Below are 26,879 nucleotides of genomic sequence, written 5' to 3'. Positions count from 1 at the left end.
GGGTCTCCTGTGTGGTTTCTATGAAAGTTAAAAGACTGTCTATGGAGCTGTAAATGGGGCTCAAGAAAAAAAAATATGTCAACCTATTTTGAGTACAGTCATCATTTTTCTCAAGAATTTATCTACTTTGCAGGCCAGAGTCAGCACAAACAAGGTTCAGCAAAAAATAGCAGGCAAATACGTTTGTGCCAGGCTGTTTCTGTATAAGCAGTTTCACTACTCTAACAACTAGTCCTCAATTGTGCTTTGAAAAATGTAGCATTAATTATGAAAATATTTAATTAAATATTTACATTAAATACATTTATTTAATCATTATAATAATATTTGTATTATACAAAAAAGATTTATATATCAATACAACATAATTTAAATGTATCTTATGTTATGTATAGTTTATGCACAAGCAAAACTGAGAGCATTACAGTTTGCCACTTTATGTCAAAAACAAAAACAAAAAGAACAGTTTTCTGTTTACTGTTAGAACAGTTTTCACTGAAACAGTCAAGCTTGTTAATTATAATATTATACAGGTGCTGGTAATTGGCAAATGGCAAAAAACTATTTTAGATTTATTTAACTAATTACGTTCAAAAAGTGAAACCTGTATGTTATATTCATTCATTACACACAGACTGATATACAGTCTTGTTCAAAATAATAGCAGTACAATGTGACTAACCAGAATAATCAAGGTTTTTAGTATATTTTTTATTGCTACGTGGCAAACAAGTTACCAGTAGGTTCAGTAGATTGTCAGAAAACAAATGAGACCCAGCATTCATGATATGCACGCTCTTAAGGCTGTGCAATTGGGCAATTAGTTGAATTAGTTGAAAGGGGTGTGTTCAAAAAAATAGCAGTGTCTACCTTTGACTGTACAAACTCAAAACTATTTTGTACAAAAAAAAATTTTTTCTGGGATTTAGCAATCCTGTGAATCACTAAACTAATATTTAGTTGTATGACCACAGTTTTTTAAAACTGCTTGACATCTGTGTGGCATGGAGTCAACCAACTTGTGGCACCTCTGAGCTGTTATTCCACTCCATGATTCTTTAACAACATTCCACAATTCATTCACATTTCTTGGTTTTGCTTCAGAAACAGCATTTTTGATATCACCCCACAAGTTCTCAATTGGATTAAGGTCTGGAGATTGGGCTGGCCACTCCATAACATTAATTTTGTTGGTTTGGAACCAAGACTTTGCCCGTTTACTAGTGTGTTTTGGGTCATTGTCTTGTTGAAACAACCGTTTCAAGGGCATGTCCTCTTCAGCATAGGGCAACATGACCTCTTCAAGTATTTTAACATATGCAAACTGATCCATGATCCCTGGTATGCGATAAATAGGCCCAACACCATAGTAGGAGAAACATGCCCATATCATGATGCTTGCACCTCCATGCTTCACTGTCTTCACTGTGTACTGTGGCTTGAATTCAGAGTTTGGGGGTCGTCTCACAAACTGCCTGTGGCCCTTGGACCCAAAAAGAAAAATTTTACTCTCATCAGTCCACAAAATGTTCCTCCATTTCTCTTTAGGCCAGTTGATGTGTTCTTTGGCAAATTGTAACCTCTTCTGCACATGCCTTTTTTTTAACAGAGGGACTTTGCGGGGGATTCTTGAAAATAGATTAGCTTCACACAGACGTCTTCTAACTGTCACAGTACTTACAGGTAACTCCAGACTGTCTTTGATCATCCTGGAGGTGATCATTGGCTGAGCCTTTGCCATTCTGGTTATTCTTCTATCCATTTTGATGGTTGTCTTCCGTTTTCTTCCACGTCTCTCTGGTTTTGCTCTCCATTTTAAGGCATTGGAGATCATTTTAGCTGAACAGCCTATCAATTTTTGGACCTATTTATAGGTTTTAGCTTTCAAATGCATGTTCAACAAGTGTTGGCTTCATCCTTAAATAGGGGCCACCTGATTCACACCTGTTTCTTCACAAAATTGATGACCTCAGTGATTGAATGCCACACTGCCATTTTTTTTAACACACCCCTTTCAACTAATTCAACTAATTGCTCAATTGCACAGCCTTAAGAGCGTGCATATCATGAATGCTGGGTCTCATTTGTTTTCTGAGAATCTACTGAACCTACTGGTAACTTGTTTGCCACGTAGCAATAAAAAATATACTAAAAACCTTGATTATTCTGGTTAGTCACATTGTACTGCTATTATTTTGAACAAGACTGTATTTCAAATGGTTATTTTGTTTCATTTTGATGACTATAACGGACAAATAAAGAAAATCTCAAATTCAGAAGCTCAGAAAATTAGAATACTACTTAAGAACAATACAAAGAAAGTTTTTTTAGAAATCATGGCCAACTGAAAAGTATGAACATGAAATGTATGAGCATGTACAGCACTCAATCCTTAATTTGTGCTCCTTTTGCCTTAATTTAATGCAGCAATGCGGTGTGGCATGGAGTCGATCAGTCTGTGGCACCGCTCAGGTGTTATGAGAGCCCAGGTTGCTTTGATATTGGCCTTCAGCTCTTCTGCACTTTTGGGTCTGGCATATCGCATCTTCCTCTTTACAATACCCCTTAGATGTTCTATGGGGTTAAGGTCAGGTGTGTTTGCTGGCCAATTTAGAACAGGGATACCATGGTCCTTAAACCAGGTACTGGTTGCTTTGGCACTGTGTGCAGGTGCCATGTTCAGTTGGAAAATGAAATCTGCATCTCCATAAAGTTGGTCAGCAGCAGGAAGCATTAAGTGCTCTAAAATATTCAGGTATATGGCTGCGTTGACCTTGGACCTCAGAAAACACAGTGAAACCAACATTAGCAGATGGCATGGCACCTCAAACCATCAATGAGTGTGAAAACTACACTGGACCTCAAGCAACATGGATTGTGTGCCTTTCCCCTCTTTCTCCAGACTCTGGGACCCTGATTTCCAAAGAAAATGCAAAATTTACTTTCATCAGAGAACATAACTTTGGACACACTTAGCACCAGTCCAGTCCTTTTTGTCTTAGCCCAGGCGAGACACATCTGACACTGTCTGTTGTTCAAGAGTGGCTTGACACAAGGAATGCGACAGCTGAAACCCATGTCTTGAATACGTCTGTGCGTAGTGGTTCTTGAAGCACTGACTCCAGCTGCAGTCCCGTCTTTGATAACTCTTTGATAATCTCCCACATTTTTGAATGGGTTTTGTTTCACAATCCTCTCCAGGGTGCGGTTTTCCCTTTTGCTTGTACACTTTTTTTCTACCATATCTTTTCCTTCTCTTCGCATCTCTATTAATGTGCTTGGACACAGAGCTCTGTTAATAGTCAGCCTCTTTTGCAATGACCTTTTATGTCTTGCCCTCCTTGTTCAAGGTGTCAATGGTCGTCTTTTGGACAACTGTTAAGTCAGCAGTCTTCCCCATGATTATGTAGCCTACAGAACTAGACTGAGAGACCATTTAAAGGTTTTTTAAAGGTGTTTTGAGTTAATTAGCATATTATAGTATGGCACCAGGTGTCTTCAATATTGAATCTTTTCACAACAATTTTTTTTTTGAGATACTGAATTTGGGATTTTCCTTAGTTGTCACTTATAATTATCAATAAAATAAATAAATAATTGATATAATTATCAATAAAATAAATAAACATTTGAAATATATCAGTCTGTGTGTAATGAATGAATATAATATAACATTTTTACTTTTTGAATGGAATTAGTGAAATAAATCAACCTTTCATCCTAATTATCAACCTGCTATTCTAATTATATGACCAGCACCTGTAATATATATATATATATATATATATATATATATATATATATATATATATATATATATATATATATATATACACACACACATATACATACATATATATATATACATACATACATACATATACATATATATATATATATATATATATATATATATATATATATATATATATATATATATATATATATATATATATATATATATATATATATATAAATAAGAGGATTGGAAATTATCCAGATATCAGTCCTACAGTATGTAGTGTAACTGCCTATAGTGCAGTAGTCTGGTTGCTCAGGCTAAGGGTAGTAGAAGGACAACAGAGAGAGGCAGCATTACATAAATATTTGATTGCAGGCATGTGGAGGGAGCATCAAATATGAAGCACAGTTTTCACATTGAGCCTCAGCACACGCTCAATGTACCAGCTCAACCCTTCTACCTCACTCAAGATGCATTAAAAAAAAAAAGGAAAAGGAAAAGCTGAAAAACGTTTAACCCTGAATCATTTTCTTGGCTCTCAAGAAAGTAAATGGCAAAACAATGGCAATGGCTTCTCCTCCAGAACAGCTGTTTGCCTAATTCTATTAAATATTTTTTTTCCCTCTAAGCTTAAATGTCAATCTGTTACATTACACACAAAACAAAAATGCTAATGGCTAGTATGACAGCGCCGCTTAATATGAGCCTGCATGTTTTCAGGACTCACAACCGCATTCAGCAACAATATAAAAAAAATTGGCGATGTCCATACCATCAGGAAGTTTTATCACAATTGACAGTGTGTTATTAAATAAATAAGTCCAACTAAGGTGTGAGTTTATCCCTCAGATATTTTAAACAACCAGCAAGGACTTTAAAGACCCACTGAAATGCCTTGAAATGTGCAGCGTTATTCACTGTGTTGACGTCATTCTGATGAGATGTTGAAGTGCAAAGTGATAAATAAATACATTTCTCTGTCACTGTGACTCACTGTGGCTCTCACATTATATGATGTGGAAGACTAGGTTTCCAGTGCAGTTCCGTTCATTCAGCAATGGCTTGTCGAGAATGTGGTTGTGAGTTCTGAAAATGTGCTTTAGAATGAAAATGTGTTTTAGAAAGTTATAGAATAGGGTTGTCACGCTCGTAAAAAAACAAAAAAACTCTTTGTGACATATTAGTAATACTTTATATTTTAGCGATCAGTTCTGGAGGAGATGCAATGAACAAATAATCGCTAAAGTAAAGAGCAAGGAAAAGATTCACAATTAAATGTTCTTGATCAAACTACAGGCATGTAGGTCCAAGATTAACTGTTATAAATTGTACACATAAGTAGTGTAGTGCTCTAGGCTAAACCCTGTAAAATAATCTACTGCAACTGTATACTCACTACGGCACCGATACGGACATCTAATTCATGTCAATGGAAATTCAACATAATTCTACATCCTTTCGATACAAGTATATATGAAATGCTGGTTAAAAAAAAAACATTTTTAGAAAAAAAAAGTGTGTACAGTTGTCAAAAAGCTTTGACCATGCACAAGTGCGCAAGATCCATTCAGCCCATCGCACCCCAAAGTTAGTGAACATGCATTAGTCCAAACTCCCATGCAGCATTCAGCACAACAGCAGGCAGACTGTTCCACCCCCGAAACAGGGGTGAACCTCAACTTCACATACCATATTAAAAGACAGAGTAAAGGAAGGAAGGAGGTATTCAGAGGATAGAAGTGAAGATGTCTTATGGGTGTCAGATAAAAATGGCAAAGAAAAGTGATGAGGAGGAGGAGGATAAGAATAAACCAGAAAAAAGTAAAAGGCAGTGATTTATGGCACATATGAAAGGATGAAATGATGGAGAGAACAGGACTAAAAAAAAGAGTGGGAGAGAAAAAATGCATTCATCATGCAGGGATCTTAGTGTAGATCCTCTGTGAAATAAAAAAAGGTGAATGAAATGATGATGACAGTGATGATGACAGCTGAAAGGGCCGATAAGTGGCTACATATGAAACCAGACATGAACAGTCAGAAAAATGATGTGAATAATGACACGAAAGTGTGGAGGACAAGAAAGAAAAAGAAGAAACAGCAGGAAAGACAGGTAGCGGGTGAGTCATCGTGCATGCTTTAGCCCCATGCAGAGACAATCATGGACTAGTGAGTGACAGAGAGGAAATAAGAGGATGACAATGGAAGACAAAATATATTGATGTTTCTTTCATTTAAAAAAAAATGAAAGAAATTGAAAAATTAAAACAGAAAATGATTTAATCAAATAAGGAAACTAAAAATGCACAGGGAAAGGAAATGACTTGAGAAGTAAAAAAAAAAAAGGTGGGGGGGAAAAAGAAAGGTAATAGGAAAGAAAGGAAGTTGAAAAAGGAAATAGAAAAGGAAAGGGTATATTAAGTGAAATGGAAATGGGTAATAAAAAAAGGGTAAGGAAATGGTAAAAGTAAGAGAACATGAAACTAAAAGGAAAACAAAGTAAAAGTGAAAGAAAAAGGAAATCCAACTAGAAAAGGGTAAGGAAAAGGAAAAGGAAAAGGGAAGGGAAGGGAAGGGAAGGGAAGGGAAGGGAAGGGAAGGGAAGGGAAGGGAAGGAAAGGAAAGGAAAGGAAAGGAAAGGAAAGGAAAGGAAAGGAAAGGAAAGGAAAGGAAAGGAAAGGAAAGGAAAGGAAAGGAAAGGAAAGGAAAGGAAAGGAAAGGAAAGGAAAGGAAAATTAAAAGTAATTGAAAGTAATAAACAGGAAATAGAAAGTAAATAAAAATGGAAACGGAATAAGGAAACAGAAAAGGAAATTACATGGAAATTAAAATAAAATGGGAAATGAATAAAGGAAAAAGAAATGATAAAGGAACAACAAGAAATGAAAAGAAAAACAAAGTGAAAGTGAAAGGAAAAGGATAACAGAACTGGAAAGGGGAAGATATATATAGGAAAAGGTAAACGAAAAAGTAACAGGAAAAGAAAAAGTATATGCTAAAGGAGAAGGAAAACTAGAGGGAAAAGAAAAGGAAAAAACGGTGGTGTGCATTGCGAATAGAGAATAAGGGAATGGGGTGATTATGTAGAGGAGTGCTCAGACAGAAAGTGGCAGAGGAATTGGGCCCTGTAGGGCGGCGCTACCTTGTTCCACCAGCCCTGCTGTGGTGCCTGCAGCCGCGGCTACTGCAGCCGCAGCCGCAGTGACCGAGGCCGGAGCCGTGGTCTGCCTGCTACCCACTAACACACACACACGTCCATACACACATACCCACCCACACACAATCACAAACAAAATGAGAGGGAGGAACAAAGAGAGAGAGAGAGAGGGGGAAGAGGAAAGGGGGCAGAGTGAAAGAGAACCATTTATTAGTCTATGGGAGAAGAAACTGTCAGTTATAAGAACACGTCAAACCATTTTTTTTTTCTTTGAGAGACAGGTGGCTCGGAACAAAATGATCCCCACTCAAACAAGAGCCATATTGTCATTTCAACCAACGTACAACAAAGATAAAACTCTGACTCAGAGGAAATCATCCCTCCTAAGAAAATCACACACATTTAATCAACCTCTGTTGGACCATCATCTGAAGCGGTTAAAAGCAGAGCCATGGCATCACAGATGAGGATCAGAAGGCAGAAAGTACAACTATAACTACTTGAATTTCCATTAAGGAGATCAAACAAAAGAGTATTGACAGGGAGAGACTGTAGAGATTATATGTTCAGGGAGAAACTTAGAAATGCATGCAATTTTGATATACGCATGATATCTGTGAGGTCAGAGCTACAGGAAAACCGCAAGCTGCGAGATGAAGAGGAAAGGATCATAAGTACAGTAGATGGTGGGCTGAGAGTAAATGTACACAGACAGAGAGTGATCTCTAAAAGAATTTGGACACTTAAACCACACTTAAAAATGTAAGAATGTCCATACACTAGATATTGAACTAAGTAGCACTAAGTAGTAATTTGCTATATTTTAAATGATACCAGATAAGCTAGTCAAAATTAAGATGTTAATGGTCTAGTTCACACACAAATGAAAATGGCTTTCATAATTTACTACAACTCATGTAATTTTAAACCTGTACGACTTCTTTAAAACCAGATATTATGAGAAATGTTTTTTTTTTTTTTTTTTTTTTTTTTTTTTTTTTTATACAATATGCTCCAATGTTGTCAGTTTCACAAATCTTTTATGTTCTGTAGTAGAAAGAAAGTAATGTGTAAAGTATGGCTGTGTGATTAATCAAAATGAATCAAATTGAGTTGTGCAGGGAACATGTCAGGGAAGGCTCACTGGCCACTGGTTCCCTCCAGATTTTTCATTATAGTTTTTCAATTTATGAGTAAAATAAGGTCTGTGGTAAACTTGATGATACTTGGATGTTTGTTCTACAGCATGAATTGCACATCTTTCTAATGTAGTTACTTATTAGAAACATACATTCCTTTTTTTTACATTTTTGATATGGATGTGTGTAAACCCAGATGGTTGTCTTATGTAAACGTAAACAGTTAGAATGTGTATATTGGATCCTTGCATTCTGTTTTAAAGTGAAGCAGCCTAATATAGCTTATTGTACCTACCGCTGTCTATTAATATAAACCACAAAAGACAAATAGAAAACCAGTCACTGCTATTGACTAAAGGACATTTCTAGCTCTAATAAGAATCAAAGCAAGTTTCATTCTTACAGTGAAGACTATGCAGTGTTTTCAAGTTATTCAATTTCTGAAGTAGGCTGTTAGCTGAATACTTAAAGGTGCAGTGTGTAGTATTTATAAGGATCTATTGATAGATATCCAATATAATATATCTAACTATGTTTTCAGTGGTTACATAATGAACCGTTATGTTTTTATTACCTTAGAATGAGCCATTTCTATCTACATATACTGTGGGTTCCCTAATTCACCAAACACGAGTCTGGAGTGAGTAATTTCCATGTTAAGTCAATGGAAAGGTGCGTAGAACGCGTGTCTGGAGGTCCCGCGTGCGGTAGACATGTTTAGCACGGTGTATGCGTTTTTGCCTCATTCGTGCGTCCAGTTCGCATGAATGATGCAAATTTTATGCGAATTGAGCTCTTGCGTGATGCTTTTTGTGCAGTCATTCATATCTGACACCCAGGTTGAAAAATCTGAACATTGGCGTCAATTTGCGTTGCATTAACTAATCAGGAGCCTGCTTATTGCAGTCGTGAAGTGAAGTGAAGTGACGGATGAGAAACCTTGGGTATTTTAAAAATACTACTGTTGTTTTGTCATAGAATGTAGTTTTAAGACTTTTTCAGGCAAGAATGTAGTTTTTAAAGCTCAAATCGGTGGTTTATTTATAAAGAGAGCACATATTTGAAAATTTTATCTGCCTTTTCCGGAGTTGTGAGATCCGCATGTCGATCAGTGGGTGCTCAGCGCTCATAAACCCCAGAGAGAGCATAAACGCTCGATTTTATTGGCACGTCCAATTTGCTTTATTTGTGCGAATGGATTCAAAATGTTCAAACTTGTGTGTATTTGACCATACAAGCATGTGTGAACGTTTCTTTATCACAGTAATGTTTCAATAACTCTAAGCAGTTCAACGCTTCTTGTGTCGTTTTTCCAATTAAATGGTAAAATATGCAAGAATGCAAAAAACTAATTTGGTTGATTTTGTTCAACAATTGCAAAATCATGAAAATCTGGAAGGAATGTCTAGCATCAATTGTTTTCAATGGTTTGATTTCTCATAAAATGACATTCAAAAATTTTAAGTGTAGCCTAAGTGTCAGAATACTTTTTAGGGGCCTGTTTAGCACTGACAGTCTTGCCCACAAGTCACTTTTGTCGAGTCCAAGAGACTTAGAACATTTCTTTGGCAGACAGCAGAGAGCAAAGCACATCAAGACTGAGTGGGGATATAAAAGACACACAGACGACTCCCTGGAGAGTCATGCGAACATACACAGAACAGACCAATCAGAAAACATACAGTTCCGTCAACTCAGCTGTCAATCAAATTCGTTCAAAGAGTTAATATTCAGCTCCATCATACCCGACTAACTTACCAGAGAAGTTCCGTGACACAAGCATGGTGGTGAGGATGGCCCCCTATGAGGAGAGAGGATATATAACCTCTGTATGTGTAAAAATAAAATTGAGTGAGCATGTTTGTGTGTGACTATGAAACACACCTTGAGTTTCCTTCTGGCGTTGAACTTCTTCAGGCATTCCACAGTCTCTTGTCTGTGCATCATGGAAGCCACAGTAGAGCGTTGCTATGGAAACAAATAGGGAAAAGATTTTAACTGTATCCAGACCTGCATTTCCCAGTATTTGTTTGTGTTTATATGCATGTGCACGTCGGAGAATACGTACGCAGACCCATGGGTGTTTGAGAGCTTCCTGTGCAGTGATTCTCTTGGCAGGGTTTATGGTCAGCATTTGATTGATGAGGTTTTTGGCTTCAGGAGTAACTGTGTCCCATTCTGGAGATGGAAACTACCAGAGAAATAAAAAACGATTATACCACGAGGCTGTTGAATGCTTGAATCTGATTGTCTGACGACTGTCGTGCAATTATGTTATGGTAGACGCATGGCAAACGTAGATCAAGGCAGGTCTTGACCCCATCGCAGTTCCATATCACTTCGCCAAATAATTTCAGTTATTTAAAATGTATTCACAGCTTACAACCGCAAAAGAACCATAACCCACAGCGACGCTGACTAAACAAAAAAATATAGTTAACAATAGGAGAAAAACAACCAATTATTTCCATGTTTTCCCCACAAAATTACATTTAATTACATAGGCCTACTCTTTCTCCCGCTCTCTCTGCTCTCCTTCTCAAACACACACACATACAGGCTACCGACACACACTTGCACAGAAAGATAAGTCTGCTATCAATGGCTCAAGCCTCCGTTAGTAGATCGATTTGGAATTAGCAAAAGAGGCTTGGGTTTAGATGCGGAAGAAATTAGTCATGCACACAAGAGCATTTTAAAGACAAAGTCTGACTAATGTCTTGAAATAAATCATCTGAACAATGTTGAGGTGTGGTAACGTCTCGGTTACGCATAGTAACCTTCGTTCCCTGAAGGAGGGAACGAACGTCGGACGTCACCGACTGAAAGCGGAATAATTGACTCCGGGCTGTTGAATCATTCAAAAAAAAAACAGTAATGCACACTCCGTTTACCACCTCGGGTATGCATTATTTTTGCAAATAATTCAACGGCCCGGAGTCAATTATTCCTTACTTATTCTATAATTAAGATGTATTCATAAATCTTTTTGATTCCTCTGTCCACAAGCACTGCATAAAATAAACCACCTGTTGGAATCTGCAGTTTCTATAACTTATGCATCTCTAAGCCAACTTTACAGAAATAAATCACCTGTTCAAGTCCCATTTTCTGAATGCATTGCATTGGCAATATGCAGATATAACATATCATAACAGTCAATTTAGAGTCAAATTAATCAATCTTACATTGCTGTAACTTTTATCAAAGAAAACATTTGCATTCATGAAACAGACAAACATGTTGCACAAGGTAGATGGAGTGGGAACATCAAAATTTCACGAGAACATTAGACGCGACATGATAGAAGACTGTATATTCATGAAGTACATCCTTCAGGACATACATGAAAAAAGAAATTAGGCAAATGTTAATCAGAAAATGTAAAACTTACATCATAAGCTCCAGCTTTGATCTGTTGGTAAAGTTTGTGCTGATCCTCGTCCCAGAAAGGTGGATATCCAACCAGCAGAATGTACAGAATCACACCTTAATAGAAAATAATCATTCATATATATGATTCTGTTCCAAGTGGTGCATAAGCAACATTTTTAAGGTTTTTCCATACAGTATGTCAGGTAATATCCTTTATATTACTATTTATATAACTATACTCAAACATATTATAAAATACAGGGGTTGGACATTGAAACTGAAAAACTTGGTTTTTAAATACAATTATTTACAGGTCACTATTTGATGCTGGAGGAGGAAAACATTTTCGAGGTAAACCATTTTTTTGATCTGGTGTCTGTTCAGGTCATGGGAGATGTTCGACGTACTTTCATGTCCATCAAACCATTCTGTCACAAGTTTTGCTGTGTGTATTGACTTGACTCTATATACATGCTATACAATGACAATAACTGCTTTAACTTGAACATTATAATGCTGATACACTGCACCACCCTCAGGGTACAATGTTCAAAACATTAGGTGCAAATGGTCCGTTTAGAATAGTTTGGTAGTCCTTGGCAGTGATGTGCCCATAAACACAGTAGGGAATGCCATAATATTGCAGCCCAAACCATCACTGATCCACCCCCCTTCCGGGTGTTGAGCCTCTTCTTCTCCACACTTTTCTCTAACTCTCACAGATGTAGGAAAGACAGTAATGGTGGACTCATCAGAGAGGAATACTTGTTTCACATTGCCCAAAGCCCAAGATTTGCCCTGTTGGCACCAATGAAACCAACGTTTAGCATTGGCACAAGCGACCAAAGGTTTAGCTATATAGTAACCTGACCAAGAATATTGAACAGGCGAGTCGATGTGCGCATTTAATTCTGCAGTAATTTGGGCAGCTGTGGGTTTTTTTTTTTTTTTTGGGGGGGGGGGGGGGGGGGGGAAATACAATACAGGTTGGACATCGCTTTCAGACAGCATCCTCTTGCGCTAACAGTTACTTCTGTTGGATGTGGTTCCTCCTACGTGGTGGTATGCCGACATTACCCTGCATACCATAGCTTTCGATAAGCCATGGTATGCCGACATTACCCTGCATACCATAGCTTTCGATAAGCCACAATGACTTACTGTCCTGGTCAAAGGTGGGCACACATCTTTTGAACTAGTAAGTAGTAGTGATGGAGTGTAAAATCAATGAAGATTGACACACATGTATAAGAGTGAAAGAGTGAACCCTCCAACACTATATTGGCCAGTGTCTGTTTCATTGTCCAACCCCTTTAGAGGAGTCTCTGTGCTGTTGTTTGCTGGTAGGTTTAATTGGTGCTGTGCAGGTCAACTAGAAATCGACAACTATGATTGAAAATGAATGACTGCCTGTCTTACTCACTGCAAATCTTTGTACGTGTGAACATCCCTTTAGGACCCTGCTGAAAAAATAAAAACTAAGCAAACTAGCCTAGAACAATTTTTATAGTTCAAACTTTCAAACTTAGCCAAGCTTGTTTAGCTGGCAGGCCAAAAAAAAAAAAAAAAAAACTAGAAAGAAAAAGAAGTGAAAAAGAACCCCTCCTAAAACCAACCAACCAGACCAGCTGAGAACAGAAAACCCTCTTGTGCTGGTTTATTTTATTTTTTTGTCAGCAGGGAAGGTAGACCGTGAAGTAGACATCAAGGCAGCTCACTTAGTTTTGAAGCACAGCACAGAAAATCTATTTGTCTCTTCAGAATTAGCATGCACTTGTCATTGTTATTTACCACAGGCCCAGATGTCCACCGGTTTGCCATATGCCTCCTTCCTCAGCACCTCAGGGGACAGGTAACCTGGTGTCCCTGCAAATCCTGTAAAACATAGTAAAACACACACTCTTTCAGATACTCCTGCTGCACTAGTAAAATATGACTGTAGAAGTAGTAAGTACACACAAGTTAAAGTGCCAAAAAAAAAAAAACATGTGGCCATGTCTCAAAATCAAACTAATGATTTGCATTGCTATGGCAACGATTACGTACCAAACCATGCCTGCTGGTCTCCCTGCACCTCAATGGCCAGCCCAAAGTCAGCCAGCTTCACAGCAGCGTTCTTGCACTTACTGGCCAAGAGCAGATTCTCTGGCTGAGGGGAGAATGAAGACAACATTTCTCCTGCCTTAACACACAACTTAACGGCCTTAAACACACACAATTAAGATAAAAATGAAAACACGGTTCATGCTGACACACACTACACAACAGGGATAGTCAGATATCCATAACATGTTCTTAACATATTTAACAACATACAAACAACCATAGAAATCTGATCCTTTGAAATATTCTGTTGAATGTTGAGTTTGGTTGAAGAACTTTTTAAAATTAAGGATACAGAAAATACAATGTTTGTCTTCACTGGTAATAAGAGTGCGTGTGCCTATGTGTGTGTTTTTCTCCCAACTGACCCAGATTATCTAGCCTCATTATTCTCTGTCACTGATGGATGCTAATAATGTGATATCCCCTCTAGTGCCTCCTGATGCTTCTGGTAGCACACACACACAATCTTATAAATCATAATGCTAGCAACTCTGATCTGTAAGGGCAGGCTCACAAACAAAATACACAGTCACACACACCTTCACAAGCACTGCACCAGATAGACAAATCTCAAGCAGCCTTGCCTGCATTGCAGTGTCTGGTGGATCTAACATTCACTTCCCTTACTCTCTTATCCAAAATGAAGACTGCAACCAAAATTATAAAAAACTGCACCGTTTGAAAGTGTGGGGTCAGTAAAAAGATTAAAAAAATAATAATACATTTAGTAAAAAAAAGATGTTTAAATGTTACTAAAGAATTGTATTTAAAATACTAATTTTGGAGTAATGGAGTACTGATAGCTGAGAATTTAGCAATGCCATCAAATAAATAAATTAAAGGCACAATATGTAATTTTTGCCACTAGATGTCGCTTATTCAAAAAAGACAGCTTGACGACACCTTGATTTGCGGAATCATCTTCGTTGTCATCTTCGAGTCGTTGTCTTTACCTCTACAGCCGGTGGAAAAGAATCAGATGGGACTCAGGCAGAAATCATATCCATCAATGAGATAATGTATTAAAGATGTATTTTTATATATATATATATATATATATATATATATATATATATATATATATATATATATATATATATATATATATATATATATATATATATAAATCAAGGATAACGTGGGTATGATGTCATTGATAGGCGGCATATGGACACGGTTCATACCCTGGTTATGTCTCTTGTTGTTGGAATATTTTAAAATCTTACATATTGTGCCTTTCATTTAAAAATACAGAGATAGAAAAGAAAACAGTTACATAATATTAAGGTTTTTACTATATTTTAGATCAGATATGTGCAGCTTTAGTAAATAGACTTTTTTTTTTTTTTTTCAAAACTCCCTTCTTCTAAGTAGACATACATAAGTGACTTATATGAGCCAATAGCATGCAGAATGATTTAACATCAGTGGTAAACAAAATCCTATGAATATCACCTGTTGCAGACACATGGTCAATTTGCTTTCAAGTGTTCACAGACTGACTTTGACCATTTCCATACGGCGGGCAGCTTGCCTAGCAGCTCATCTGCATATGCATGTCTATGGATATAAATGCTACTATACAAATGTGGCTCCAAAATTTTTAATTTTGAGCCAGTGGGTATCTGCTTTTTTTTTACATTTTTATCACTGCTCCATAATGCTTATTTTCACAATCGCCTCACCACCATCCCTTCATTAAAGGTGTCATGAACTGGCCTTTTAATTTTTTTTATACTGTTGTCTGAGGTAAACTAATGACATTAGTGTGGACCTCACCAAGGAAGTTTTCATCTGCGAAACTTACAGGATATTCTTTTATCACAAACATTTATATATTAAAAGCTCATGGGAAAGTTGATTTCTCAATTCATCATCCATTTAAATCTCCCTAGATTTTTTCTCCATCCTCAGCAGCACTCATATAGCACAGCTAAGGCATACTAACCCCCCACCCCCCCAAAAAAACAAGGTTAAACATGCACACTGCTGAGGGCTGGAACACCAGGAGCTAATCCCAGCCTTAAAGCTCAGTAGTGGGAGGAATTTTGATGAACAGCACCCTCTGAGAACAAATCCAGCGAAGAAGATCTGCCAAAAATCGCATAACCTCTGCAGAGAAATCCATGACTTGACTTCCTAGCAAAAATTTAAATAGCACAGCTAAACAGCTAAAAAAAAAAAAAAACGTAAATATACACACACACACACGTCTGGTTCACTATCTTTGTAGGGACTCTCCATAGACGTAATAGTTTTTACACCGTACAAACTGTACATTCTATCTCCCTACACTGCCCATGCCCCTAAACCTACCCATCACAGGAAACATTCTGTGTATGACATTCATCCTGTATGATTTATAAGCCTTTTGAAAAATGGGGACCGCTGGCTGGTCCCCACAATGTAGGTGATCTTAGGTTTTACTATCCTTATGGGGACATTTGGTCCCCACAATGAAATATAAACAAGGGCACATGCACACATACACATACACATACACACACACGCGCACACACACACACACACACACACACACACACACACACACACACACACACACACACACACACACACACACACACACACACACACACACACACACACACACACACACACACACACACACACACACACACACACACACACACACACACACACACACACACACAGCTAAGTGCACTGGTTAAATTGGCTTGAGTTGGTTAAGTTTAAATCCCAAAAAGCAAGGGTGTCTGTGTGTCCTGTGCTACTGTGCCAATGTGCAAGATCTCTGCTCTTTTCTGCAGTGGCATTCCTGTCATGTCCACTCAGTTTCCCACTGTGGAGGAGCGCGTGCCCCGGGCTTTCATTCAAAAGGGCACTCCAGTGTGTGTACTGATAGCGTGAAACCAGAGTGCTGGTACTGTCAGTGCAGAGTATGGAGCTAACAGTCGCAACACCATTTTAAGCTTTTACCTTGTTTATTTTCTGCTACATTGAAATTGAAAAATGAATCTAAACCTACACCGATAAAATCTAGTTTTTAGTGATTTTTGCAACCAAAAATATTCGGCTGAATTCATCATTTTTGAACCATCATCAAAAATGATGGTTGAGTAGCAATGTGTACAACTTGTTCAGCTGAAATATTGTGAGGTGGCTTACAGCTGGTCAATTACCCAATTACTCAAATTTAATAAAGCTTTATTTTGGTTTTCATTGTAATTAGAACTTAGTATATCTATATCTGTCAAAGCACAAAGTGCACTGGTTTGGTCTCTGTATAAAAAAAAAGTGCATTTTGAAGATTTTGCATTTATGAAATTACATTACAGATATAAAATAGTCACAATCAAACCCCATATCCATGCATACTAGACATACTAACAAGACAAACAAGCAAACCACTGTAAGAACAATTTATGAGATTACAAATAATAGAAAAACATGCAGCATGCATTTCGAAGAGTTTCTAAGCATCACTCTCTCCACCGACAAACCACAAAGCGTATACTTGTAATGTGTTTGTACAGAAGGCATGGGTTAAGATAAGCATCCTAGGCTATTTCATGTCCAGTTCGCACTGTAAACCAACTGCGAAGCATGACAGTGTGACACTAGTGGAATTAAGAACAACATTTCCTGAAGCACACTGCGCTTTAGAGAAGGATAGCAGTCAAATGACACTGCGGTAAATTCAAACCTGGACATGACGACCGGTCTGGGACTGTGACCCTGGTGTCTAAACTGACTTTCTTAGATTAGAGTTACATTGCCAAAGTTCATTAAATTTGGTCTGTTTTATTGTCATAACAAACATTTTAGAGGAAGCACTTTTGAAGTGCTTGAGCGATAAATTACAATCAATGTCATACTTTAAAGGGGTAGTTCACTTTAAAATGAAAATCACCCCATGATTTACTCACCCTCAAGCCATCCTAGGTGTATATGACTTTCTTCTTTCAGATGAACACATTCGTTTGAATCTCAAAAAAGCACATCCATAATAAACATACTACAAATGGCTCTGGGGGGTTAATAAAGGCCTTCTGAAGTGAATCGATGGGGTTTTGTAAGAAAAAGATCCATATTTAAAACTTTATAAATTGAAATATCTAGCTACCACCAGACCACCTTCCATATTGGAAGAGTATGTATTAATTTAACTCAGATTGTGTTCACCAGAAAGCTTGAGGGTGAGTAAATCATGGGGTAACTTTCATTCTAAAGTAAACTAAAGTACGACATTTATTGTCAGCCCAATTAGTGCAGTCTTACCTGAACATTCATGAAAGTGAATTAATTACCAGCAAAGGCCACACAAGGAAACACACACACATGAAGCGCACTATCACTGTGTGAAACCGGACTGACTTCCATTGCATCTTGGAGTCCAAAAGCTGCTATCAGCAATTTCATCAATCAAATCGACACAGCGATAGGCACAGATTTCTACAGTACATACCAACTTTATGAGCACATACACGTTCACACACTTGAAGGACAGCGATGACATCGGCACTTACCTTCAGGTCTCGGTGCACCACACCCATTTGATGGCAGTGAAGCACCGCCTCCAGGATCTGCTGGATGCAGTGACTGCATGCAAACAGCAGGGGGGCGGAGGTTAGTCTGAGCAGCGCTACAGTCCCGTGCACAGGCCAGGGGCGAGGGGTATTTGGGGCAGGTAAAAATGTAAATGGAGGACAGGGCATCTCTCTAGACTCAAGCCTTGCCTCCATGAAGCTAAATATTTCCATAAAAAATGCAGTTTGACTTTAGTACTAATAGTTAGACAGCAAAACATCCCCTCAAAGGTGAAAACTTATGTGTGTGTACATATAAATAATGATAAAATTGTAATATATCTTAAATGAATTACAATTAAGACATGGAGGCAATGCTTTGTGCCTATTGAGAGTTCAAGAATGTTTCCTTTGTCAACATATGTAGGACATGTCGATTAAATAACTGGAAAATACAGTTCAAAATAAGTTTCCTATTGCTTTTCCACCAACCTACTGTTATGTACATTGAACAGTTTTACATAAAAGGAAAAAATATATATTTTCATGAACTGATCTAATAAAGGATATGAGATCAGCTTAATCTAAAAAGCCAAAATATAACAAAACTGCATTTTCTTGCATCATACACTATCATTTAAATGTTTGCAGACATTTCTTTTTAAAAGAATTGATTCTCTTATTCAGCATGGAAGCAAAAAATCATGTACACGTGCACACACACACACACATTTGCTGGTTGCCAAGAGACCTCTGCATGTTGCTACGCACGGGTACAGTCTACGTCAGGGCAAAACCTCAGGAATTATGGTATTTAACAGCCCAAACCCAAGTCAAAATACAATGAGGGTCACTGAGGGCAGGTGGTAGTGGAAAAGGCTAAATCAATTGTGTAAATCAATTAATATTGTAAATGGCTCTCTAGGTCAAAGCTATTCCAATATACACCACATCTTGGGTCAAATCACTCAATGCTGGAAGAAAAATCCCCAAGATGGGAGGTGTTATAGCTGTTCTAGAATCACACAGCACATGGAGGGTGAACAGTAAGAGGGTTTGCAAGCTAAAGTGAGAGCGAGAAGTGTGTGTGAAGGTCATGTGATATGGCGTAACTGTGAATGAAATTAACTAAAGCTAGAAACATACTTACACTAGCATTTAAAAGGTTGGGGTTTTAAATAAATTTAAATAGATGAATGCCCTATTCAGCAAGAGCGCATTAAATTGATCAAAAGTGTCCATGAAGACATTTATAATGTTACAAAAGATTTGAATTTCAAATAAATTATTTCTATACATCAGTATTTTGTGGTTTTCACAAAAATATGAAGCCACATAACCACTGAAGACTGGGATAATAGCTACTGAAAATTCATGTACAGGAATAAATTACATTTGAAAATATGTTCAGTTATTCAGTTATTTTAAATTGTAATATTACAATATTTTTTTGTTTTTCTGTATTTCTGATTAAATAAATGCAGCCTTGGGGAGCATAAAAACATTCAAGAATCTGAGCCCAAACTTTTGAACGATTGTGTATTACCAAGCATCAGTACATATAAAGACAATTATTTTAATATAATTATTATTATTAGAAATATTATCAATTATTATTTTTCTAAATACGTTTTTTTTTTCTTCTGAACAGTCAAATGCAAATTTAGATAATATAGATTTTTCTTTTATCATCTCAAATTGCTTTATGAAAGGGTTAGTTCACCCACAAATTAAAATGCCGTTCTAAAGAACGTAAGACCTTCGTTCGTCTTCGGAGCACAAATGAGAATATTTCTGATGAAATATGAGAGCTCACTGACTCCTCCATAGACAGTTATAATATTTTAATATTTTCAAGGCCTTGAAAGGTAATAAAGACATCAACATGGATGTGACTCGTGATCTCGTGAATTTTATTAAGTACAAATATTCATTTTGACGTAGTGTAAACAGTGCAGTGCTTCCGAGTACTATGGCAGAACAACTTGTGCCCATGCGTCGTGGTACTCACATGAACAGTGTCGGCCAATGGTAAGCCAGCGTTCTGGAAACACGAGAGTCTGATACATTCTAGAATAATTTTTTGTTTTTTGCACACAAAAAGTATTCTTGTCGCTTCATAATGGACTATTTTAACGATGTCTTTACTACCTTTCTATTGCATCTATGTGTCTTAAAGTTGCAATTTTGTTCAACTTTAATTAATTAATTATTGTAATTAATAATTCATTTCTTCATTTCTGTTCTGAAGATGATTGTAGGTCTTACGGGTTTGGAACGACATGAGGGCGAGTAATTAATGACAGAATTTACATTTTTGGGTGAACTGCAGTCTTTCTTCAGTGTTTGTGCCATTTATAGACATAAAAGCTCAAAGACTTTTATAAACAGGATAAATGGGTTTTCTTCTCCGCTTGGATTCAAACTTTGCTTCTGACACTGTCAATATCTTGAAGTCAGTTTATCCCAATAAAGACTTGGAGTCATTCCAATTGCATTAACTAGACCCTTCATCTAAAACGATTTACAAATTTACCATGAAATTTAAAATTCTGTAATTCTGCAAAACAGACTGCAATTCATTTAAATTATGACCAGTTTAATCAGCAAAAACTGACACATACTGGAAGACAATTTTGGCAATACAAAGGCAAAACAGTATAAAGTAATAGAATTACATCACTATTTTAAGCAATGTAGTCTTAATGACCATATTTAATCTTTAATAAAGCACTTTGAGCTGATAGGGTCAGTGCTGCAAAAATAAAATTATAGCTGTGATTATTATTTTCCATGTGCAGTGTGCACTGCATGAGTTTACTGGCATGTGTGTGAAGTTCTGGCATAGCAGTAAAGTTCAGGACTGTAAATTAAAGTGCTGCATTTGCTTTCTAAATGTCTCCCATTAAAATACCACGAAGCATGACATATGGCCACAGCAAGTGTAAGACAGAATGTCTCTGGGAAAAAAATATTTCTGACAGTGAATCTGTCCGTTTACGTCTTTAACATATTGACGCATATATGGATCTTTATATATTAAAATATCCATATATGTGTGCATTCATCATAGTGTGTATGTGTATGTGTGTTCCTTCACACCTCCCCCAGTGTCAGCTGCTGATCATGGCTGGTCTGCAAGAGAAGATGTGTGTTTGAGTGTGTGATTTTGTGTGTGTAGGGGTGAGACAGGAAGTGTCACTGTATTTCAACACAAAATCTCCAGTTGAAACAACTGCTGTGAACATTAAAATGTCTAAAAATGTACTAAAACTCACTGTGCTGCCCTTTCTAATATTAACTTTATTTCCTGTACTAACATCACCAAATGTTACAGCATTTGGGTCTCTTCTCCCACGCTTCATAAGCTACAGAATCAATTTAACTGCTAACTTTTAACTTAATTTAACTGCTTTTTGCAAGAATATATACTGAGAAGCATAATAACAAATCTACAAATACTATTTTTGTGAAATTACGGGAAAAAACGACCATTGTTTCAAGTAAGAGAATGACTGGTAGTTCATGATACGGTTCATCATTCAAGTAATAAAAAGACTGAAATACTGAAACAAATCTGGGATACTACTGTGACAATAAACCAAGATAAACTGTTTTAATATGTCTTGTGCCGAGCACAGGCTGACTGCCTTAGAACCTTTATGATTTCTGCGATGTGGAAAACGTGATTGGAATCGCAAAATCCAGTCATAAAAATTGAATTTACTGTGTACAAAATTTGAGGAGTAGGAGTAGGGCTGTACATTCAATCAAATCACAATATCGACTAGTGTCTGTGAATATTAAAGTGCAAAAAGCTGTATGAATTTAGGATTGAACATTGGTCTGGTGAGTCTTCTCTGTATTTTCCACTGTACAAGAGGCATGATCATCTGGGGCAATGACCCATCGGTTCTTTATCTGTCATCATGTTAAACCCGCCCAGGTGGATTAGCCAGTCTGTGATTGGATCCCTCAAAAGCCTTTACTAAATGGAAATGGACTAAATGGACTGCATTTATATAGCGCTTTTATCCAAAGCGCTTTACATTTTTGCCTCACATTCACCCATTCATACACCGACGGCGATGTCAGCCATGTAAGGCGCCATCCAGCTCGTCGGGAGCAGCTGGGGTTAGATGTCTTGCTCATGGACACTTCGACACTTGGTCAGGTGGAACCGGGGATTGAACCACCAACCTTCTGGTTTGTAGACAACCTACATGAACCACTGAGCCACTGCCGCCCCAGTACTACACCAAAAAAATTAAGACATTAATAATATAATAATATCACTATTGCATAGCATTATTTACTTCTCAAAGTTATGACAATAAAATTAGGAATATTAAAAATGTTCATGTTTTAATTTAAATAGATTTTAACAATCTGAGCGCATGGTCTTAGGGCGTGTCCGAATCCACTTTTGCTAGTTTAACAACAGAAAACAGTCAGCGCAGAGCGCACCAGGCACATGGTCCAAAAAGGTTGTACCTCTTAGAGTCATGGAAGTGTTTTGGGCGTAACGTACAATAAACCAATCAGAGTCTCATCTCTCATTCCCTATAAAAGCCAGTTGTTCTTGCACCATGGCGGAATTTGCGAGCGCAAAGACGGAGCGCTGCTCCAGAGAGGAATCCTTTTATTTTTAATATTCAAAAATTGCTGCGTCCCTGTGTGTGTAATAAGCAGATGTACGCCCATTGTGGACCTGCCTATAGGCGGGTATATTACTAACGAATCCTTTAAGTAACACAAAAAAATACTGCACTTTTGATACTACTCGTTTTCAGTTGCCTCAAAATTGCAACACGCCAACAATGCGCCTGAACACACTCGGTTTTTAGACCAGCATGCCCATAGGCGAACAGATGGGCGCAAATACATTTGTTATTTAAACAACGTGGTGCTGGATGTGAAAGTGATTACTGCGTTGGGCTGAAACTAGCACAAAAACACATGTGTCGTCGCGCCTGGTGTATGATAGGGCTTTACACCTCCATTGTGCAGGACTTAGTTTGCCAAAAAATATGGAAGGAATTTTGGGTTTTCATTAACATTTGAAAAGAGTAATTAAACAGTTTTTAATGCATCAATTTGATTACAACTTACAATTTTAATTTTTTATATAATAAATGATTCATTGTTTAATTGCCTATGGACTGGCAGAGCGGGGTGGTGGTCCCTCTTTTTAAGAAGGGGGACCGGAGAGTGTGTTCCAACTACAGGGGGATCACACTCCTCAGCCTCCCTGGGAAAGTCTATGCCAGGGTACTGGAGAGGAGAATTCAGCCGATAGTGGAACCTCGGATTCAGGAGGAGCAGTGTGGTTTTCGTCCCGGGCGTGGAACGCTGGACCAGCTCTATATCCTTCACAGGGTGCTGGAGTGTTCATGGGAGTTTGCCCAACCAGTCTACATGTGCTTTGTGGATTTGGAGAAGGCATTCGACTGTGTTCCCAATGGCACCCTGTGGGGGGTGCTCTGGGAGTATGGGGTCCGGGGCCCCTTGCTTAGGGCAGTACGGTCCCTTTACGACCAGAGCAGGAGCTTGGTTCGCATTGCCGGCAGTAGGTCAAATTTGTTCCCGGTGCATGTTGGTCTCCAGCAGGGCTGCCCTTTGTCATCGGTTCTGTTCATAATTTTTATGGACAGAATTTCTAGATGCAGCCAAGGGCCGGAGTGTGTCCGGTTTGGGGACCTCGCGATTTCATCACTGCTCTTTGCAGATGATGTTGTCGTGTTGGCAACCTCAGACCAGGACCTTCAACATGCACTGGGACGGTTTGCAGCCGAGTGTGAAGCGGCTGGGATGAGAATCAGCACCTCCAAGTCCGAGGCCATGGTTCTCAGTCGGAAAAGGGTTGCTTGCTCACTTCAGGTTGGTGGAGAGTTCTTGCCTCAAGTGGAGGAGTTTAAGTATCTTGGGGTCTTGTTCACGAGTGAGGGAAGGATGGAACGGGAGATTGACAGATGGATCGGTGCAGCATCTGCAGTAATGCGGGCGATGTACCGTTCTGTCGTGGTGAAGAAGGAGCTGAGCCGTAAGGCAAAGCTCTCGATTTACCGGTCAATCTACGTTCCTACTCTCACCTATGGTCATGAGCTGTGGGTCATGACCGAAAGGACAAGATCCCGGATACAGGCGGCTGAAATGAGCTTTCTCCGGAGGGTGGCTGGGCGCTCCCTTACAGATAGGGTGAGAAGCTCGGTCACTCTGGAGGAGCTCAGAGTAGAGCCGTTGCTCCTTCACATCGAGAGGAGCCAGCTGAGGTGGCTCGGGCATCTATTTCGGATGCCTCCTGGACGCCTTCCCAGGGAGGTGTTCCGGGCACGTCCCACCGGGAGGAGGGCCCGGGGAAGACCCAGGACACGCTGGAGGGATTATGTCTCCAGGCTGGCCTGGGAATGCCTCGGGGTACCCCCGGAGGAGCTGGAGGAAGTGGCCAGGGAGAAGGAAGTCTGGGCGTCTCTGCTTAGACTGTTGCCCCCGCGACCCGGCCCCGGATAAGCGGAAGATGATGGATGGATGGATAATTGTTTAATGAATTGAATTGATTAGACAAACATTTAGCTTTTATTAAAATTTAATTAAACCATTATAATGGAATCCAGAAAAATGTAAACAGGCACAGGGGATTGGGGACTGGGGGGATTAAATTCAGGAAAAAAGAAAACTGATTTCAAAGGGCTCTACTACCTCAATCAAATGTTTGCCTAGTGTTTTTGACACAAAAAACATGGTAACTAACAAATACTTAAAACACCACAATGCAAGTATCAAAGTGTTTCAGATTCAGTATCAGAATCAAGATAATATAATTTAAGGGATAGTTCTGATACTTTTTTCTGTTAATTTAAGAGATCATTTACTTACCCTTATGTCATTCCAAATCTGTTTGACTTACTTTCTTTTGTGGACATGCAAAGAAATGCATACAGGTTTGGTCCAATGTGAGGGTGAGTAAATGATGACAGAATTTGTATTTTAGGGTAAACTATCCCTTTAAAAGCAATAGGGAATCAAGAAATAAAAAAAATATTTAAAAAAACTCACAAGCAAAAAAAAATACCCATCACACCTTCAGAGTTCTGATCATCTGAGCAACAGCATCAAGCTAAAGATCAAGCGCAAGAAGTAAGGATTCGGGAGGTTTGGGAAGGCAGTCAATGGATTAGGAGAAGCCCATGATGCCATACACAGAAAAACAGACAAGACAGGCAACAACTACAGACACACAGACAGGAGCAAGCAGGGGCAAACGGACAAGCCATATACAGGCAGTGTGTGAGCTACATACTGACCTTCAGGTCCCTGTGCACTATGTCATGTTGGTGAATATGATGGACACTGTCTAGAATCTGATGGATACAGTGACTGTGAAGACAAAACGGGAGAAAAGAAAAAGGAGAGTGGGGAGAGGGAGGGAATGAGAGGTGGTGGGAAATGTGAGGATGGATAGAGTGAAATCAAACGTTCGATGGAGCGACGGCAGTGCGTTGAACAAAAGAAGCAGATGATAGAGAAAGCAAGGTGACAGGTGGAGTGATTGATACACAAGAGATGGGAAAGTGACGTAAACAGGAGAGGGAAGAGAGGGATTAAAAGGAGAAAGGGAAGGGAATGGTGGAAGTGAAGAGACAGAACCATTTAGACATGAGACAACTATCAACAACAAGAACAACATCAGAGAGAGAGAGAGAGAGTAGAAGGGAGGTGAAGAGAAACAGGTGTATTGAGTGAACGTGTGTGTGTGTGTGTGTGTGTGTGTATATATATATTGTTGTAAATCCCCACACCAGCATTTATTCTCACATCCTTTCAGATTTCACACACACACACACACACACACACACACACACACACACACACACACACACACACACGCGTAACTTTTTTGTGTAAAGTCTCATGCTCACCAAGGATTCATTTATTCGATCAAAAATAATTACATGTTTTGTAAGAAATGTATTTCAATGAAATCATAAAATGGCTCATAAAAATTTGTTTCCTTCTGAAGCATCAGTGAATGTCTAAACCTTTTTTAATCGTTGTGTTCATACAGTTCATACAGTTACTGCTGGAGAGGGTTCATATATGCAAAAGATGCTGGAAAACAGGAGCTGGAGGAGTTTTACACTGGAAAAACAAGGGACTCAAGAACAACCATAACAAAAAAATAACAAAAAAAAGTCATGGATCATCAAGGTAACGGCACAGTATTAAGAATCAATGGTTTATAACGGGGGAACGGGGTTATTTTAATAAATTCAGTAAATAATAAATAGCATTGCGGACTATATGTAAAATATCTTATTCAGGAAAGCATAAAAAAAAATTACATGCATTTTGTATGATCTCTTTTATCAAGTTAAAATGATTCCCATATTCACAGATTCTGCAAGCAGTTCACATACTTTTTCTTGCAACTATATTTTTTGTTATTTATATTGTTATCATTTCTAAATTCAATTTGTGGAAAGGAGTTCACTTAGGAGGTCACACAGCCTCAATCAGGAGTTCTGGAAGCTCATAATTCATATAACGTCTGAATAGACTGAAGAGAAGAAGCCAGTCAGTTGAGTTTTTGGCTAAACCTTTTACAGTGCTTATATATTGTTCAGTCTTTTATTGCATATGATAATTCATACTCAGAAACTAACAAAACTACAAATGCTTTAACAGACTAGCTCAACAAACAATATAAATGAGAGATGATTAGTGAAGACCTTTCTTGGTTCAAATCACTAAAGCTTGGGCCCGTTTCCATTCACATTAGCATCATACTCTCTGTCACACATCCAACAACAAGAGGCACAACACAGTGGAGAAGGTGTCAGTGACACCATCAC

At 38.2% G+C, this 26,879-nt stretch overlaps 1 protein-coding gene across 20 annotated transcripts in view; it reads right to left on the bottom strand.

Moving 5' to 3' along the window:
- The window catches only part of camk2b1 (calcium/calmodulin-dependent protein kinase (CaM kinase) II beta 1), an 81,958-nt gene that overhangs the window by 33,592 nt on the left and 21,487 nt on the right, over nt 1-26,879 (bottom strand). For 9 of the 20 annotated variants that reach the window (XM_067439239.1, XM_067439242.1, XM_067439256.1 and 6 more), the window contains exons 6-13: nt 18,028-18,100; nt 13,460-13,562; nt 13,205-13,288; nt 11,433-11,527; nt 10,107-10,229; nt 9,923-10,006; nt 9,797-9,839; nt 6,885-6,980 (exon numbers count right to left, since the gene is read on the bottom strand). In XM_067439239.1, the coding sequence (XP_067295340.1) occupies nt 6,885-6,980; nt 9,797-9,839; nt 9,923-10,006; nt 10,107-10,229; nt 11,433-11,527; nt 13,205-13,288; nt 13,460-13,562; nt 18,028-18,100 (701 nt within the window). Of the gene's footprint in view, nt 1-6,884; nt 6,981-9,796; nt 9,840-9,922; nt 10,007-10,106; nt 10,230-11,432; nt 11,528-13,204; nt 13,289-13,459; nt 13,563-18,027; nt 18,101-25,331; nt 25,405-26,879 lie in introns of all 20 variants that reach the window. The other 11 variants (XM_067439244.1, XM_067439247.1, XM_067439246.1 and 8 more) reach the window with 3 other exon arrangements.

The sequence above is a fragment of the Pseudorasbora parva genome, chromosome 3 (genome assembly GCF_024679245.1).
Source record: "Pseudorasbora parva isolate DD20220531a chromosome 3, ASM2467924v1, whole genome shotgun sequence".
NCBI classification, from domain to species: Eukaryota; Metazoa; Chordata; class Actinopteri; order Cypriniformes; family Gobionidae; genus Pseudorasbora; species Pseudorasbora parva.
This window is presented reverse-complemented; position numbering and strand designations above follow the sequence as displayed.